Genomic DNA, 18,123 nt, shown 5'->3' on the forward strand with positions numbered 1-18,123 from the left:
CACACACACACACACACACACACACACACACAACCAGAAATTCAATCACCGGCTCAATTTAAAATGATGTCTTCGGACTGTGGGTGAAATCCCATGTTTTGTTAAGTATCCAGTATGGAACAGCAACGAAAGAGCTGAATGAGCACCATTAGACAGCCATACTGTATTAAGCTCTCTTCTTATATTGTATTATGACATATAAAATTAACTGCTGCAGTCCAGTTCAACGGGATTTGGTGATATTTATTATACACTGGTGTCACTTTGGGGCTCAGGTATAAACAAATCTTAAAATTGAAACTGATTGCAATTACATACTATGTTAATTCACCTTATGTGAAAAGCATGATTTTTAGGAACACATTCCCTTTGTGGGGGTATATGTTAAAATACACTCTCTTGTCCAGCTGTCCCAGGATCATTAATGGCATGATAAAAGTTTCTTATGTAGGAAAAAAAAATCTAAGCAACACGTGACAATATACAAGAATAAAATACATCATTAAGCAGCGGTACTTCTGTACGTAAAAAGTATACCAATGTTATATTGTATTTTTTAATTAGCTCCACATACATTACACAAATTCCCACTGTATCTAAATAGTGAAATTAAGATGCCCGACCTTTATACAGCGGTATGAAACAGGAATTAAGGCTCTAAACTGAGCCTTAGGGGTGTGGGTTCAAACCACAGGTGGGCACCTAATGAAGTATTTCAAGCTGTGTAAATGGGTTACAGGATGTGAACTTTAACATGGTCAAATAGATGAGGGCCTCTGATGCACGTCCAGCATTTACTACTTCTCTATAACAAGGAATACGCCTGCCACACCATCTAGTCTTACCTTTGATGAATACAGAAAAACAGTGTTGTAGGTCATCTTGGATGGGAAACAGCATCATTTTACACTTATTCATTTAGCAGATGCTTTTGTCCAAAGCGATGTACACCTCAAGCAAAAATACAATTTGTGCATTACATTGAGAGAAAAAGACATGGCTGTGGACATGTGACTCTTAAGTAAACCTAGTTTGTTACCTTCCATTTGATGCACCGATGTTCATCGCTTGAGTAGGTGCATAAAACGCAGGATAGATGAATGCTGATAACATCCTACCAAAATTTTTTTTAATTAATAATAAGATACACAAAATCACATACAATGCCAGAGTAGCAGTTGGATAAAGGCTAATCTGGGGATGTTCCTGAAGTTATGGTGCATGAACATTTACACCATAAATGAGCTGGAGAGATCTTGGGCGAAATGGGCCCGGAAAAGGTGAGTTTTCAGACCCTTCTTGAATTTAGACAAAGTTTCCGTAATTCTGAGCGAGAGGGGAAAGTCATTCCACCACAACGGAGCCAGAACCGAGACCCTTCATCTTTACTTTTCGTGCGCGGGACCACCAAGCGAGCAGAAGTAGATGAGCGAAGGGGTCTAAGCTGGGGTGTAGCAGTTGGTCAAGTCTTGTAAATAGCTGGGAGCAGTTCTATTGACGCATTTAAAGACAATAACCAGGGTCTTGAATTTGATCCAGGCAGCTACAGGAAACCAGTGCAGAGAAATAAGTAGAGGAGGTACGTAGGAACGCTTTGGCAAATCAAACACAACTCGTGCAGCAGCAATCTATATCAGCTGCAGAGGTTTGATGGCAGTAGCGGGAAGGCCACACAGGAGAGAGATGCAATAGTCCAGACGGGATGTCACTGTGGCCTGGACAAGTAGTTGAGCACAGTCAGTTGTGAGGTAGGGACACATCCTGCATAATACTCGCAGGATCTATCTGCAGGACGGGTTGGGGCTTCGATATGTTGAGAGAATGACAGACTTGCATCAATCGTTACTCCCAGACTCTTAGCAAAGGAGCTAGGCAAAATGAGTGAGTGGTCGAGTTTGATCTACCGATCATGACAGGAGGACAGGCCAGCTGGGAGGTGAAAAATCTCTGTTTTGAAGAGGTTGAGTTGGAGGTGGTGATCAGACATCCATGGAGAGATATCCAGCAGGCAGGCAGCAGTGCGTGCGGAAATGTCTGACGCTCCAGGTGGAAAGGAGAGGAAGAGCCGAGTATTATCAGCATAGCAGTGGTATTTGAATCCGTGAGAGGCTATGACCGGCCTGAGGGAGGAGGTGTAGATCGAGAAGAGGACCTAGTACCGAGCCCTGCGGGACACCGGTTGAGAGAGGCAGAGGAGAAGAACAAGAGCTCCGCCAGACCACTTGATAGGATCTGTCAGAGAAGTAGGACTCAAACCATCTTAGTGTCGCTCCTTTGATCCCAAGCTGACTAAGAGAGGAGAGTAGAATCCGGTGGTTGACAGGGTCGAATGCTGCAGACAGATCAAGGAGGATGAGGACCGAGGAGAGGGAGGCGACTCTAGCGGCTTGGAGAGCATCAGTACAGTTGAGGAAACACAGTATTGTATTTCGTATCATTTCAGTTTCCAGAACTCATGACCGAGCACACGACAAGGTGCCTGACATTTTATTTTCCGCTCGATTATCTAATCAGGAGATGCTGGACTTCTTTCAGGGTTGGACGGAGGGAACACAACAAGGGTAAAGTCAGCACGCAGGCAGCAGCTCACCATCTGTATGAGAACCGATACAGAAGCTGAGAAAGTGTTACACGCGTGTTCCACTGCAGGCTTTCCTGGAGACGCCAGCAGGGGTGCGTTTTATCTCAGTGAACCCGAAAACCGTTTGCTCCATTTTGGTTCATCCGCACCCACAGCGCATGTCCGCTGTGTCTCGCGACATCAATAAATTAGACTGCTTTTCAAAGAGGCTCCTCTTTTTCGACTTACAATAAGAAAAATTACCGTAAAAATTAAAATTCCTTACTGCTTCGAGTACAAAGAGGGGAATCTGGCAGCCAGTGTGTCCGTCAGCTTCCCTGCCATCAAGAGCCAACTGGTACACCGCCTGAGCGAACTGCTCCCACCTCCAGCGGCCGACTGCACTTCAGAGCTTGAGTAAATACACATAACTGACACACACACACACACACACACACACACACACACACACACACACACACTCTGGCACATACCTGAGAGCAAACACAAACAGTACACAGAAAGCAATGGATGACCAGCACTGCCTTTTTCATAGACTTACTGTTACAGGTTGTACCACAGCACATTCAGAATACCGCATTTCAACTCAGAGATCAAAGCTGACAGCAGAAACAAAGGAGATCAATTTTTTGCACTCTCTATAAATAGCTCTGGGGGGAATGTACAGGGGTGTTAGCAGCACTTCTCCCACCTCTCCTAGTGGTCACTCCACACAGCTGTGCACAGAAGAGTGTGTAGCATCTCAGCTAAAGGTCATTTCTAATTTCAGCTTTCATAATCCAGCAAGCTCCAGAACAATATTTAAAAAGCGACAAAGTGCGCCAACAAACTGAAATGACATAAAATGAGAGAAATTTGTTTTGCATGATTTACCCTGTGTGTCAAAGCAATGCAATCAAAAATGTAACCAAAGTGCACACATCTGCTTCAGCAAGGTCTTGTTTTGTGATATGTGAACTAGAACATTGGAAACTTCTCTGAAGGCTTTTCCATTCAGAATTACAAACAACTGGTATCGGGAGGGGGGACAGCTGGTAGCGTAGCGGTCGGAGCTGTGGCTTTTGGACCCAAAAGGCGGCGGGTTTGAATCTCACCTCCGGCTGTAGCACCCTTGAGCAACTTACCCGAGATTGCTCCAGTAACATTACCCAGCTGTATAAATGGGTAAACCATTGTAAAACAGTTTAACGTCATAAGCCGCTTCGGAGAAAAGCGTCAGCTAAACGTAATGAGATATTTCATATTGGTTTATAGTTATTGAAGACATCTTGCGAAGATGTCCTTTGAGAGTGGTGACAAAGGCTCCCTCCTACAACAGGTACCGATCTACAGCGCCAGGTGGTTTCTTCAGCCAGTGGGTTTTCAACAGCTCTTGGGCAGTATTTCCAACGCATGGTCGACTGCAGCCACAACCACACGCAAGGCATGGCTCAAAGCAGCACTGAGGCTATACAGCAAAAGGCGATTTCAAGTGCAGAGGTATCTCAGTACAAGCTATCACTGTCACACCGAGGACAGATAATGCGAAGGTCAGTGATAAAAACATGTGTTGGCCATCAATGTTTGACTGACTGAAACCGCTTGTCCCATGTGGGGTTGCAGGAAGCTGGAGTCTAACCCGGCAACACGAGGTGCAAGGCTGGAGAGGAAGGGGACACACCCAGGATGGGACGTCGATCCGTCGCAAGGCACCCCAAGCGGGACTCGAACCCCAGACCCGTCAGAGAGCAGGCATAGGCCAAACCCGCTGTGCCACCGCACCCCCAACACCATCGATGCTTACACTAACGCAAATAAAAAAGGTGTTACGGCAGCACCAAAGCCTACAGACGATCGCAGCATTATCGCGTGCTGTGGGAAGTGCTACATCAACGCTCCTTCACAGCCAGGTGTTATTACACCATAAATGACATACCACTGGAAGTGATGTTTTACCATGACTCCGGTATAAGAGCACATCAGCACGGAGAGAAACGCAATGGGTCTCCTCATCTACCCTGGGTACGTCTTGATTGCGCCCAAGTTTCTGCCAAAGGCTCGATCATAAGCGGGAATACCAAGGCCCTGGAACAGCCTCGCAATTTGATTTAAACAATAAATTTAATCCGTTGTCTTTGGGTAGACCTAACATTCAAGACACTCTCTTAGACTATTAGTCAAACAGGCTACACATTGCTTAATTCGGAAATATTACATATGCGTGACCTTGTGGGGTTTTTTTGTTTTTTTTTTTTGCCTGAGATGACAATTGCAGTTGTACAGGAATCACTGCAAGGACACACTCGGGTAAGATACATTCTGTGTCTCTCTCTCTCACACACACACACTGCAGAGGTCAGATTACGGGTTCAGTCCTTTCCGATGAAGCGTGGGGGTTCAACACAGGTGATCTGCTGCCGGGATGGACACACACGTCGCTAAAAAACGAAGCTCCGCCGTGACCTTAGTCTCCGTCAACGGCTGGTGAGAAGGTACGAAGCGTGCGCGCGCACACACACACTCACACTGACAGACGTAACGAACGCGTGTGACAGTCAAGCGTCGAGACTCACCGATGCGGCGCAGCGGCGGCTGGGGGCTCGGCGCGCCGCCGCCGCCTGCGATGTGGTAGGAGAAGCGCATGGTCCTGAACTGGCTCGAGAAGGAGCTCTGCGGCTCCGGGGGCAGCAGCGGCGGGCTGAGGCTCATCACGGCGCTCCTCGGCCGGTTCAGCTGCATACCTGTGCCGCGTGGTGCCGTTTCGGGTCCTCGCGTGACGTGATAACAAGAGATTCAGATGCCCGGTGCGGTCATCAAAGCCCGCGGGAGGTGGTCTCCGAGGAGGTGCCCGGTCCGGAGGTGCCCGCTGCAGCTGCCCGTCCCGCCAATCGCTGCGTCCGCGTCCCGCTCAGGACCGCAACTTGCGAAAGCGCTCGCGAGCAAACTGCAGCGTTCCGCCAGGACACCTTCTAGCTGCCCCCCGCGACTGTAACGGCCGTGGAAACCTCTCGCGAGCATGTAAAACGCCATCAAACAACGGTTTAATCCAAGCGGAGCAAGTGCGCGGCAGGGCAGAGTTAAAAGTGCGGGGACGAGTGGAAGCGCTCTCGCCACTGCGGGCCTGTGGGGGAGAGCGCGAGCGAGCGAGCGCGCGCGCGAGCCGACCAACTGCAGAGCCTCTAAATCACTGAGCTGAGGCGCGTGTGGAACGAGCGGAGCCCCAGCGGCGCGCAGGGCAGCACTGCGCTCGCTCCCGAGCGCCGTCAATAAAGGCACTCTCCCTTAATTATTCATTATAAAACTGTCATTCTTTAGTTTAGTTTCAGCCCCCGGAGGGGAACGTAACCCGTAGTACTCTCCGGGTTACCGGGTGTTCGCTGCGGGCTGCGCTTCTCAGTCCCCGCAAAAAAAAAGGAAAAAAAAAAAGTACAAAAGCAATCAGGTTCCTCCGAAACTCTGCCTTTCCTTCACCTTAGCACAAAACCCAACTTCCATTGTTTCAACCCCCCTACGCCTGTTGAATACCTGTAGGTTCGGCCGCTCTAAAAACAGACCGTTTACTTTTGAATGCGTTTATATTCCTGAGGCGAAAAATAAACGTTCACTTTGAGGACCGCGGCTCGTCACTCAGTCCGTCCTGGAGGTGCGGCGTCCGACGCTCTCGGAGTCCGGCCGGGCTTCGCTTCGCTTCGCTTCTTCTCCTCGATTTCCTCCCCGAAAATATGCAAGCTCAGCTGCTTTCGCCGAAATCCAGACGTCGAAGAAATGCCGACACGCTGAAGTTGACTCGGCTTCGAGCACAGCCGCGTCCCGCTCGGGTGTCTCCTTCCCTGTGTGGCCGCGTCTCAGGTCCACGACACACCGTGCGGCGTCTCCTCGCACCCCGAGTCCATCCTTTCCTTTGTGTGAAACTTGGAGGGGTTCCGTCACACTCGAGCTCCCGAGTGTGTGTAGGAGCGCACTGCCTCCCTCCCTCAATCCGCCGACATCCGAAACCCGGCCTCAGGCCCCCCCCGCATCTCCTTCCACCCAAGTCTGTTTCTCATTTCGCCCCCTTTTTCCAAGAGCTTTTTGTCCATGAAATCTGATTCTTTGAAAAACGTTGACGAGATTCTTACTTCCCTCCCAAGAACGGTGGTGTGTGTATGACGGCTCCCGTCTCGCTCGAAACTCCTCTGTTTATTAATGTTTACTGCCATCGATCGTGCATTCGGTACATTTATTAAAGAAAACAACCAAATGGGGGGGGGGGGGGAGTTAATAAGTCGTCAAATCTATTGTTCGTGGAGGCCTGTCCGAATGGAGGGAACACACATCTCACACACTTATCGCACTCCTCTCCCACTTCTCACACGCTTCCACTACACCCGAACGGATCCCACTCGCTGGGTGTATGCATGGAAACACCCGCATTGTTGTGCTAATTTAAACTAATCTACATAATTAAACAGTAAATGTGAATTTCCCCATCAAAAGTGAAGCCGCTTCCCTTTCGATACATATAGTAAAATGTGTCTATGTATCTCTTTACATTGACACGCACATCTTTTTGATATTTTTGTTCAATACTTTCTGTGCATTGGACTTTTTCCCGATGCTTCCTACCTTGCTCCGTTAAAATGACGTATACAGGCGCTCCTCGACTTCCGGTTGCTCGACTTACGATTTTCCGACTTACAATTTTTTTACTTTATGATGGTGAGCTGGCGATAGACATCCAGTAGAAACTGTACTTTGAATTTTGAATTTTTTTTTTTTCCCCCAGCCAAGCGATATCCGGTGTGATGCTCTCCTGCGATGCTGGGCAGCGACAGTGATCCGCATCTTCCAGTTTTTCATGCGGTCGCTGTACAGATACCCCCTGTAGTTACGTTGGGTTTTGTGCATCCATAATGTCACAAAAATGCCTATCTGGGTCTCCTGCTGGGAAGAAGAAGAGGAGGGCAATTACTCTTGAGGAGAAACTCAAGATAATTGCCCAGCATGAAGGCGGTAAGCCTGTAATGGCCATCGCTCGTACGCTAGGCGATGATGTTCGGTAGGTGTATTAAATGCATTTTCAATTTACGATATTTTCGACTCACGTTGGGTTTCGCGGACCGTAACCCCATCGTAAGCTGGGGACCACCTGTATAGTTGTGGTAACATGAGCTATTTGATCTTATGAGCATGCGGTTGAGCCCTAGGTTGCTCTAGTATATAATGAACATTGACTTATTTAACTGACACTTTTCCCCAGAGTGACTTAAAATTTTAAGATACAGTTGGATATCTTTTCCTGGAGGAATTCAGGGCAAGTACCTCACTCAAGGGTACTACAGCAGGTGGTGGGATTCAAACCTGGAACCTTCAAATACAAGATGTCAGCTCTAACCCCTAGACCACCTGCTGCCCTCATGATTCTTACACATTTGTTGCACCTAAATGCAGCAGACTGGATATATATATAAAGTCCTCTTGATGTGATGGTGCAGTAGCATCCCAGATAAGAACAATGATGTTCAATGAATTAGAAAATTAATCTTGAAACAATGACTTGTTCTAGGAGAAAGAGCAATTACCTGGGCCTGTTCACTGCAATTTCCTGAAAGTGTTTACATTGTTTGACTCAGTGGATGTTGAGTCATATTACATTGTATCAGCTGCACATCATGTACACTCATCTATAAACATAAGAATCAGGAATGCATCCTTCATAAACATCAAATGAAATATAAACACTAAGAGGTGACACACTGTACCATTTTTGTAAGGGAAATTTAAAGCATCTTGTTTCACTTAAGTGCTCAGCACTTGTTAGCAGATACTCATATTAAGCAGTCTAACAGAGGAATAAAAGAGTAAAATACATATGTCTTCAATTCCATATTGGCAAAACATCACCAAAAGGTAGGATGGGTGGTGGAAGAGTTGAGCTCTTAGAGAAGCTGAGGAAATGCCACAGTGTGCTGTAGTTGGCTGTAGTCTGAGCAGGTTCTGATATGCAGGTCTGGCTCTGCACCCCTGAACCTCCACATGAGATTTAATTCTGGAATTTGGTACATTCCTACACATCATTCACAATAAACACTCAAAGTAGTGAAAAACTTACTTCCTGGGAAGAAAAAAAAAAAAAAAAAAAAAAAACATTCATTAAACGTGTTGGACACACGGTAGGCTTGACTGGTGGTTTCTGTGTCAATTAGTATCTTCATGTCACCAGTAACAAAGGTTTTGCACCTTCCACCAACAAAACTGAATGTTCTGTTTAAGCCATTTCACAACTGAACACCAAGATGGTCATCTAATATACCAATTAGTATGATCAAATCTACATATATAACCATGGAAAGTTTGTCACAAAGCATTGAAAATAAGAGGCAAACAAATGTTTATTCAGGTATGTCCAATATGCATCCCACTACAGAACAAACAAGTGGAAATGTCAAGTTAGAAGGTTTACAATGATGTTCATGTGTTACATTTAAGGCACCATTTCATCATTTGGTAATTGTTAGTCATAGGACCAGTTACTGGAATCCCACCAGCAGGTGTCGGTCTTTGCCGAAGTGTCGGCCTATAGGAAGCATTAGATGGAAGACAGAGTGAAAATACATACCGAATAGTTATACCAGTCAATCATTAGCATGCAGTGTCTTGTAATGTTACCCTCCAAGGAAGAACTGAATGCAGTTTAGTGAAAGAATGACTTATTTAAAAAGTACACACACAAATTACTTGAAATATGGATTTAATGAGTCTTTTGGTAAATGTCTGCACACAGTTCACTGTAAATATGCAAACTGGTTTTTAAAAAACACAAAAAATTTCTCCAGAAGACATGGGAACAGAACTGGGGGCACTTAGCCCTGATCCGTAAGTAAAGGCATGCTGCATAAGCCTTTATTTAAATATTAAATTTTTTTATTTGCTCCATTAAAACTTCAGTTGACATTAAAAAGTTTAAAAAGATACTATGGAAAGAAGTTCAGCTACACACACACACTTTGATTTAGGTAAATCAGTGGCTTGGAGTAACATACATTTGGATTTACAAACTGAAAACACCATACAGAACATCTGCTGATTGATGAAAATATAGCCAAGATTGCAGCAGAGTTATTTGCTCTCATCTCCCTGTTATAATGAGCCTTTCAGGATTTCAGTGCACTTACACCGCAAATCTCAGACGCATGCATGCATGCACTCCACCAGGTCTCCCTGTTCTACAAATAGCGTGGTGGTGATCTCCTGTTCCGCAGATTGTACCTTGGCTCTTTCCCATAAGGAGGTGTGCATGCAGGCTGGTGGAAATAAAGCACAGTGCTTAGACAGAGTCCAATAAAGGTGCCCAGGCAGCAGAAATAACCATCGATTCTACAGGCCCCTTCCCCCAGTTACAACCCCAGGGAGATACATTCAACCTGACTGGTGTTGTGTCAGCATAAGTGAGTAGAGGCTATAGAGCATTTGACATGTATTGATGTAGGTGGTCAGCTGAGCAGATATTTGTATCTCATGACTATGTATGAGTTTATCCATCAGACTGGTCATTTCTGCAACTTAGTGTCTGCTAGTCAGTGCAAATACCTACCTGCAGGTCATCAGCCAGGACACTGTACACAAGGGCAGAGGACAGTCTCTTTTTAGAACCTGACGACCGTGAACGACTGTGCTTCCTAGGCGTTTCCAAGATCACGCTCCCACGATTCCAAGCTGTAACAAAATAAATAGGTTTTTAAGCTCTATAGCATTGATCTGTGTATGCATTTATATGCTGACCCCTGTCAAAAACAAGGACTCTACACATGGCTTGAACAAGTGGTTGACAGTTAAGACTTGCCATTTCAAAAGGTGTAGGAAGAGTATCAAGGCCTTTGAGAAATTTAATTTAGTATTGATTTGCATTTTACCTCTTTAGTTTGCCGGTTTCACTGTGGCCAATTACCCAGTTTTCATGCCTTCCACATGAAGCAAACACCTACACTAACTCCAGAGCGGCAACACTGAGACACTGCTCCTCCAAGTAGGCATGCTGTGAGCCATAAGCTTTTTTGCCAATAGCTTCAGGCTTCACACGGTGACACACTCGGATGAGAGCGCCATCCGTCAGTTTCAACCGCAGCGCTCTTGGCATCCAGCTGAGCATAGATGCTGCTGTGAGCTATGATGGTGAGAAGTGTCAACATCTCACCCAGCCACCCTTTCTGTATCCTATGAGCTGGTCAGTGCTCTAAGTCGCACACTGATTTAACAACGTGCCACTGGATAAGCCAGTTTAGAATATTCCATGTGTGTCTGCAAGATAAAATGGTGAGGGAATAAATTATCCCCCATGGTAAATACAGTCAAGCTACCACCATTGCTTAAACAAGAGTAACTGAGCTATAACTAATGCAAGCGATTTACAACAGATACAACATGTTGTGGTCTTTGCCAGGTCCTCAACTGCCTGTCATGGTAGGGAACAGGGAGCACTCACTGTCCACGTGAGAAGGCTCATCATGGAGCACAGATGTTCCTTGGAGCATAGAGGTGTGGGGCACAATTGCAGAGAGCTCTTGCACTACACAGGACCCGTTCTTATCCTCGCTCCTTCTGGTGCATTGCTGCACTTGCAGGCTCTCCCTCATCGCACACTTCTTGAGCCACACATCCTGCATGGTGCTTCTGACATACTCTGGACGTACAGGTAGACAGAGAAAGTGATGTCATTAATAGGGATACATTGCACAGCTACAGCAGCAGGCAGGAGGGTCAACCCACCGGTCTTCTGCAGGGCCAGCTGAAGGCGGGAGTGAGACTCCTTCAGCTGAGTCAGAATCTCCAGGCTCTCCAGGGTGACGTCCCTGAACCTCACTGCCACGTACACCAGAATCAGCAGCCCTAACAGCATCACCCCACGCCGGAGCAGCCCCACGAGCAGGTCGAACCGTTCCTGTCACAAAAACCTAGTCATCTTCTCCTAGTTGAAGTTTTATTGCACCATCTCAGCATGGTACGTCACACCAGAGCAGAGCAATCATTTCCCTTTGCCTGTTTAATCCAGAAGTTGTATGGCCTTGAGACAGACGCACAATCCAGGTGGTGTTCCTATGGACTTCTCTTTTGAACTCATTTCCTACTGTTCCCAGCAACAGAGTCACCACAGTGTGCACCATCCTATTGCAGACACTCACCATCTGCTGGTATCCTGGGTCTGTGGACTCCAACACAGCCATGTAGAGCACTCTTTCCAGGTAAATATTTACAGCCACCAGCCCAAAAAGAATTAAGCTGTTTAAAAAAAAAATTACATATATCATGGAGCATTTTTTTTTTTTTTTGCATTTTCACTTATGTACAAAACAGCTCCAGCTCCTCAAAAAAAAAAAAAAAAAAAAAAAAAAGTGCATGTGGCTCCGCTGCACTACAAACCAAGTCATCTTCTAATCATTTCCCACTGCACACCACAGTGGTCAGATGTGTTTGTGAGTATTTAAACCTGCGCTACCCACTTCCATTACCTTCATCAACAGACGGGGGAAGTGCTCAGTTACATTCTGAAAGCGAAGCACTCGGCAGCGAAGGAGCACATCCTCACCGAGCACCAGCTGTGCGCTTGGTGGAAGTGGCCAGAAAGGCAGCACATAGGCCCAGGGTGTTGTACAGCAGGGAGCTCAGCGTGTGCGATTCCGACATCACGAAGCTCTGCAGGAAAGCCACACGGCTGAAGATCTCAGAGAAGGCCAACTGCTGCTCTCGCGCCGACTCCTGGATCTCCTCGAACACTTCCTTCACCCCTGCCAAGCCAAGAGAGGACTATACTAAGACACACTGAAGAACAAACCTGGAGAGCCAGAAACCATAAGGCACTGGTGCGCAAGGAAAACCCCACACAACACGAGGCTGAGAACGATGGAGACTTCCTGCCACACTCCCCATGATGCTGGGAGCCAAAGTTGAGAAGAGGATGCAGACAATATTCGTTATATAACATCACATTTATTCATTCAGCTGACAACAGGGGGAGTGGTGGTGGTGCAGCAGGTTTGGCCAGGTCATGCTTTCTGGTGGGTCTGGGGTTCAAGTCCCACTTGGGGTGCCTTGCGATGGACTAGCGTCCCATCCTGGGTGTGTTCCCTCCCCCTGCAGTCTTGTGCCCTGTGTTAGGCTCCTGCTCACCGGGACAAGCGGTTTCAGTCAATATGACTTATAATATTAAATCTAATTAGATATTTATACAGCCAGATAATTTTACTGGAGCAATTTAGGGTAAGGTCCTTGCTCAAGGATACTACAGTTGCAGGTGAGATTCGAACCTGCGACCTTTGGATCCAAAGGCAGCAACTCACCACTATGCTACCAACTGCCCAAAAGCGAATCCCTTTACAGTGTTAACTCTTGTTCCCAACAAACTAAGCGATGTGCCTCAGGGGCAGGGAACTAGGTTTCTCACCTTGTGTGGACTCATGCAGCGTAAGCTTGAGTTCCTCCCCGTTACGCAGAATGGCCTCCTGAGACTGGAGGGCGACGCTCTGAGCCTGTACTAGGTCCTCGGCCAAGCGCTGGGTGGACGCCAGCTGTTCAGCCACTCCTGCCGAACTCTCCGTTAGCCTGAGGGCAGATTTGAGACGAGGGTCACCGGGGAGACCGACACCGAATCGTGACCCAGAGAGCAGGTACCGGCAGCTGTCGGTCACCTGAGCACAGTGCTGTGCGTGCGCTGCTGCCAGCGCTCGCTCTCCAGGTAGTGGCAGATGCTGTAGGCGTGGGTGAAGAACTCCGTGTAGGCGTTGAAAGCCACGGGATCCATGTCTCGGGTGCACTCTTTCACATCGCCGCCGTCCGCGCACTCTGGGAAGGGGCGGCTCGACCTGCTCCGGGAAACGGGGTCAGTCATCCTTCGCTTGATAGACATCAATCACCACACTTCAGACCTAAAACCATGATATTGACAATCGCCTTCACCCCTTTTACATTAATTCACTTAGATGTTTTTTCCTAAAGCATTTACAATGTTAACCTACATTTACCCCTTTTATACAGCTGGCTAAATTTTACTGGAGCGATTTAGGACAGGTACCTTACTTGAGGGTACTACAGCTGAAGTTAGGATTCAAACCTACAACCTTTGGCCCCTACTCCACCCCTTTTATACAGCAGGGTAATATTACTGTACCACAGGGGATGTTGTACCTCAAGGGACAGTACTGAGTACAACAGGATTGGTTCAAACCGGGAAGCTTCAGAGAGAGAGGCTTCCACCCGCTGCCCCCCCTCCCCGGGAGCTCACGTGTGTAATAATAATGCACTAACAAAGTAAATTACGGTAATAACAACCCCGTTAATACCGTCCCTTTGAGCGCTACCTGCGAAGGTGGCAGTGCGTGAGCGAGAGCGCGAGCTGGCTTTGAGTCTCTTCCGTGAGCTCCTCGCAGCGCGCGCGCAGCCCTTCCAGCGCGCGCGACCAGCAGTCCCCGTAACGCGGCTGCGCCGCGAAGGCGCGCACGCGCTGCAGCGCCACGCGGCCGCGCTCCGCGGCGTCGGAGGGCTGGAGCGCGCACGCGGACGGGCGGCAGGCGAGCGCGCATAGGAGCGCGAGGAGGGCCATGGCGCGCGGAGCACAATTGCGCGGGTCCTGAGGCTCTGAGGAGGCGTGAAAAGCAAAATATTTTTTTTCCCCCTCTTTTTCTTTTAACCCCCCTCTCCCCCCCCCAAAGCAAATAAACGTTTGTAACCAAATAAAAACGTTTTTATATGGAAAAAGTATCATTACAGTACCGTCTCTACACACACAACCGCGTGACGAAACAGACATCGAGTGAACGGGCGCGTTTGTTACAGCCGTTCGCTATTAAAGGTGTAAAAGGCACTATAATGTCTCTGAGATTAACATGGAAAAACTTGAGGCCGTGAAGAAAACGGCTGTATCACTGTCAGCGAAGAGTTTTGAGTGTTAATTCCAGCGTACTGGGGTGTTCGTATTGTTGAGAGCTAAAATACGTTTAAACTGTGTGTGTGTCGCGTTCCCACTTTGACAGGCTGATTCACTTTACCTCCAGGCGACATAAAATATGCGCGAATCAAAACTCCCACAACGATTTCGATTTGTCACAGAAATAAAGACGCGCTACTTCACCCAAAGTTATGAGACCGAGAGGAATAACAGCCCTTTGAAGAACAAGACTTTCGCCCTGGGCTTAAATTTCGCGCATAAAACTCTGATTGGTCAATACAGTGATTGCAAATGACTCATTCCTAACTAACCCATTTGCCTTGTTTATACGAGGCTTTGTGTGACTCCCCCTCCCCACCCCACCTCCCATACAACATACCAGTGCTTTTGTATAATGTTATAACCATAAGTGCTACTCTATTCCCTTTTATTAAAGTTCGTATAAAATGTATACAAACGTTTGTTTCTGTGCTTTACAATGTTTTACTGACTGCCAGTAAGCAGGGCTATTTGGATTGATTAATAACCCAAATTCTGAATTTTCCAGCAGGAAGACTGCAGCAGGGACAAAGCTAATAATATAAAAGGCTGAAATATCAATTTACCGGTGACAAAGAAAACTACACACACACACACACACACACACACACACACACAAAGAGCTAACCACTGCAATATAGAAATCCCGTATTATTCAGGCAGGATGCAGAAACAAGCTTTGTCTTGTGGATTAGATACAGTCAAATTATTGCTACTAACTCTATTGTTAAAACAATTGAAAGAACTGCGTAATTTCTTTCCAGTACGCATAATGCTGAGAGAACATTCATTTCATCTCGAGAGGAGACTAAATCCTACAAGCTTTTATAATGTAAAATGTTATATAGCTCTGGGCTGCTTAATATTTATAAGGAGGTGTACTAAGATTTATTTATTTAGTCCTGCACAAAAAAATGCCCTGTGATCAATAGATCAGTGCCAGGATGGACTTATAAATACACTGTCACCAGACAGATTTTGGAGGATCTAGTCACGAGAAAGGAGGAAAAGCTTTTCAAACTGTAGTTTCACCATCATTGTTAATGATGTTTGGTAACTACACTGACAATGACTGTAAAACTCCAGCATAAGCGATGAAGGCACACGCTACCAGACGCATTGCTGCTTTCTGGCCCTCAAAAGAATTAATGGGTTCAGGAAACGTGTCATGTATAAAAATGCTGAATCACAAGAGATAAACTATGATCATTACAGGTCAATATTTCACAGGGCCTAAATATAACACTGTGTCCATAAACGACCCTACCAGTCATAGCGCTATTTTAACTGTAGCCTCTAGGTGGCAGCAGACCACACAACAAGAGGATGGAGAATAAATGTTACTTTTTTCTTTATAAAGAAACGAGAAAAAAAGAACATTTTAACTCGTTCACTTGTCAGGCTTTTGTCCGACCTTAAAGATACATATCTATTTGCTTGTTATTTCTATTACGAACACAGATGTCTGAAACAAAATCAAGAATGAAGGCTTTATGTAATTTTGACATGTATACACAAAATTTCCTTTGGACCCAAAAGTTTTGATTCGCACCTCTGGCTGCAGTACCCTTGAGCAAGGTACTTACTATAAATTACTCCAGTAAAATTACCCAGCTGTATAAATGGGTTAATTATTGTGAGAACCTTAATATTGTAAGTTGCTTTGGTGAAAAGCATCAGCTAAATGAATAAATGTAAAGATTCTGATATTTCTCTGCTGTCATGTATTGTACTTTTTAACAGAAATTAAATATTAAAGATAATGTCATACTTGAGCCTTCAGTTCTTCCGTTAATTTCATGTATTGCGAAAAGTAATTTGAATATCGTTCTCGATACATACTTTTTTCCTATTTTAATTAATTATTTTTAGGACACTAATCCAACATTATTGCCTAGACTTTACTAAACATTTATCAATGATTTTTTTTCAAGGTGAAATAAAATGTTAGGTTTTTACTTCTACATTACACGCTTTCCTCTAAAGAAACTTACAATTATTACTTGTTTACACAGCTGAGTAATTTTCATGGAGTACTTTAGGATAAGTACCTTGCTCAGTTATAGCCTACCACAGACAGAAATCAAACCTGCAACCTTTGGATGTAAAGGTAGTGATTCTAACCACTGCACTACCATCCTTTCACCACTTAACTACTTCCAGTTATTTACTCGTTTATGCGGTAGGATAATAGTCATTGGAGCACCTTGATCAAAGGTACTGCAATGGGGATTCAAACCCAGGTTCTTTGTAAAGCAATGACTCCAACCCTTAAACTGCCTGCTGCCTTAAATCACAATCTACAAGATATTTTACTACATAAGTGTAGTGCAGCACAACCCCTAACAAGAAGTGAACAAGTTTCCTTTATGCCGTAAGACTGTGTTCATTACCACTCTGCTACAAGCACATTTTCTTCCCCCCAGCATGTAACTACTTTAAACAAAATTTGTGTCATCTTTTGTTGTGTTTCCTCTGATTGCATACATGTGCAATCTTATGTCAGACTCAACAAGGAGCAATAGGTGAGATTTCTGAGAATTAGAAGCATCACTGGAAATTAATGTTAAAGGTTGTCACATGTCCTGAGATCACTTCTGCATTTCTAATCTTGTAGTGTGTTAATTCATAAATGAAAAACTCACATGTGAGACAATACCTTTGAAGTGGTACATGCTAAAAATAGAGTAACTGTGCTTGTTTGGAAATGCATGGGTTTCTTTCAGCGGTATAGGACATCACTGTCTTACGGAGTTATTCTAGTTTTTCTTTAATTAGCACATTTAGGGGAGATTCCAGATTGTATGATTCCGGTGGTTTCATAATTGCGGCCCATCAAAGGGAACTACAACCCAGTATTACGCAATATGGAAGCTTTGTACGTGAATCGCATGTTCCGAGCGTTCATGTGGCGTTTGTCCCCCCCCTTGTGGTGAACATGTGGAACTTCAAGTGTGACAGCTGCGCAAAACGGACAAACCTGAGTGACCCGCCAATGTCCGAAAGTGATGGGAGATCCTCATAACATATCTGTAAATTGTTCCGTGCCTTCTCTTGGCCCACCAGCAGCACAAATGAATAAAATAACGTCTAATACTTTTAATACAGTATGTGACATTGTTCACTGTTACGCCGGTGTGCAGCGCAGAGGGACCAAACCAGAACAAGCCACGAGGAAATGAATTAATGTCTTAGATCGACCACTGGACAAATCAATAATACCAGAGACACACACTGTAAATGCACAGTTTTAATTAAGCAGTTTTTTTAAAACAATACCAAGCATCACTGTGATCCTTGTGATACAAGCAGTTCATTACTTCAAAGGTTATACATTTTCATAAGGATAATTTAATTTAACATCTGAAAAGACGAGAAAATCAGGCATCAGCGATACATACCATTTTTTTTTTTTTCATTTTATAACTCTTGAGGTGTAAAGTGCATGAATAACACCAACTGAGATTTCTCCTACTGTTAAATACATTGCCAGAAAATTGCAGGAGAACACGTTCAGTTTCGGAGCAGGTACTTTTTGGGCCTTTTTACTAGTGTAACCTTTGACATTTCCTTTTACCTCGGCTGACAAGTAACTTTTTCGTAATTA

At 45.4% G+C, this 18,123-nt stretch overlaps 2 protein-coding genes across 4 annotated transcripts in view; both read right to left on the reverse strand.

Annotated features, from left to right (window-relative positions):
- Positions 1 to 6,656, reverse strand: part of fgd1 (FYVE, RhoGEF and PH domain containing 1) — a 45,544-nt gene extending 38,888 nt beyond the window's left edge. For 2 of the 3 annotated variants that reach the window (XM_029257458.1, XM_029257457.1), the window contains exon 1: positions 5,134 to 6,656. In XM_029257458.1, the coding sequence (XP_029113291.1) occupies positions 5,134 to 5,299 (166 nt within the window). In that variant the 5' untranslated portion in view covers positions 5,300 to 6,656. Of the gene's footprint in view, positions 1 to 2,846; positions 2,886 to 5,133 lie in introns of those variants that run through there. The other variant, XM_029257463.1, reaches the window with a different exon arrangement.
- A 2,627-nt stretch (positions 6,657 to 9,283) lies between these two features.
- On the reverse strand, positions 9,284 to 14,685 carry LOC108934803 (uncharacterized). Its single transcript, XM_018752905.2, has 10 exons — positions 14,578 to 14,685; positions 13,891 to 14,167; positions 13,222 to 13,395; positions 12,978 to 13,135; positions 12,123 to 12,321; positions 11,719 to 11,815; positions 11,306 to 11,477; positions 11,022 to 11,219; positions 10,134 to 10,255; positions 9,284 to 9,843 (listed from the first exon to the last, which is right to left on the reverse strand). Exons 1-10 carry the CDS (start codon positions 14,588 to 14,590, stop codon positions 9,766 to 9,768), a joined length of 1,488 nt encoding a protein of 495 aa, XP_018608421.2. The 5' UTR covers positions 14,591 to 14,685; the 3' UTR covers positions 9,284 to 9,765.
- Between the last annotated feature and the right edge of the window lie 3,438 nt (positions 14,686 to 18,123).

This window comes from Scleropages formosus, chromosome 1 (assembly GCF_900964775.1).
Source record: "Scleropages formosus chromosome 1, fSclFor1.1, whole genome shotgun sequence".
Taxonomy (NCBI): domain Eukaryota; kingdom Metazoa; phylum Chordata; class Actinopteri; order Osteoglossiformes; family Osteoglossidae; genus Scleropages; species Scleropages formosus.

Coding starts and splice junctions, on each gene's coding strand:
- LOC108934803 (XM_018752905.2), bottom strand. Junction 13,396..13,890: donor ACGCACTGCCACCTTCGCAG/GTAGCGCTCAAA, acceptor TTCCCGGAGCAG/GTCGAGCCGCCCCTTCCCAG. Junction 11,478..11,718: donor ACCCAGGATACCAGCAGATG/GTGAGTGTCTGC, acceptor TTTTTGTGACAG/GAACGGTTCGACCTGCTCGT.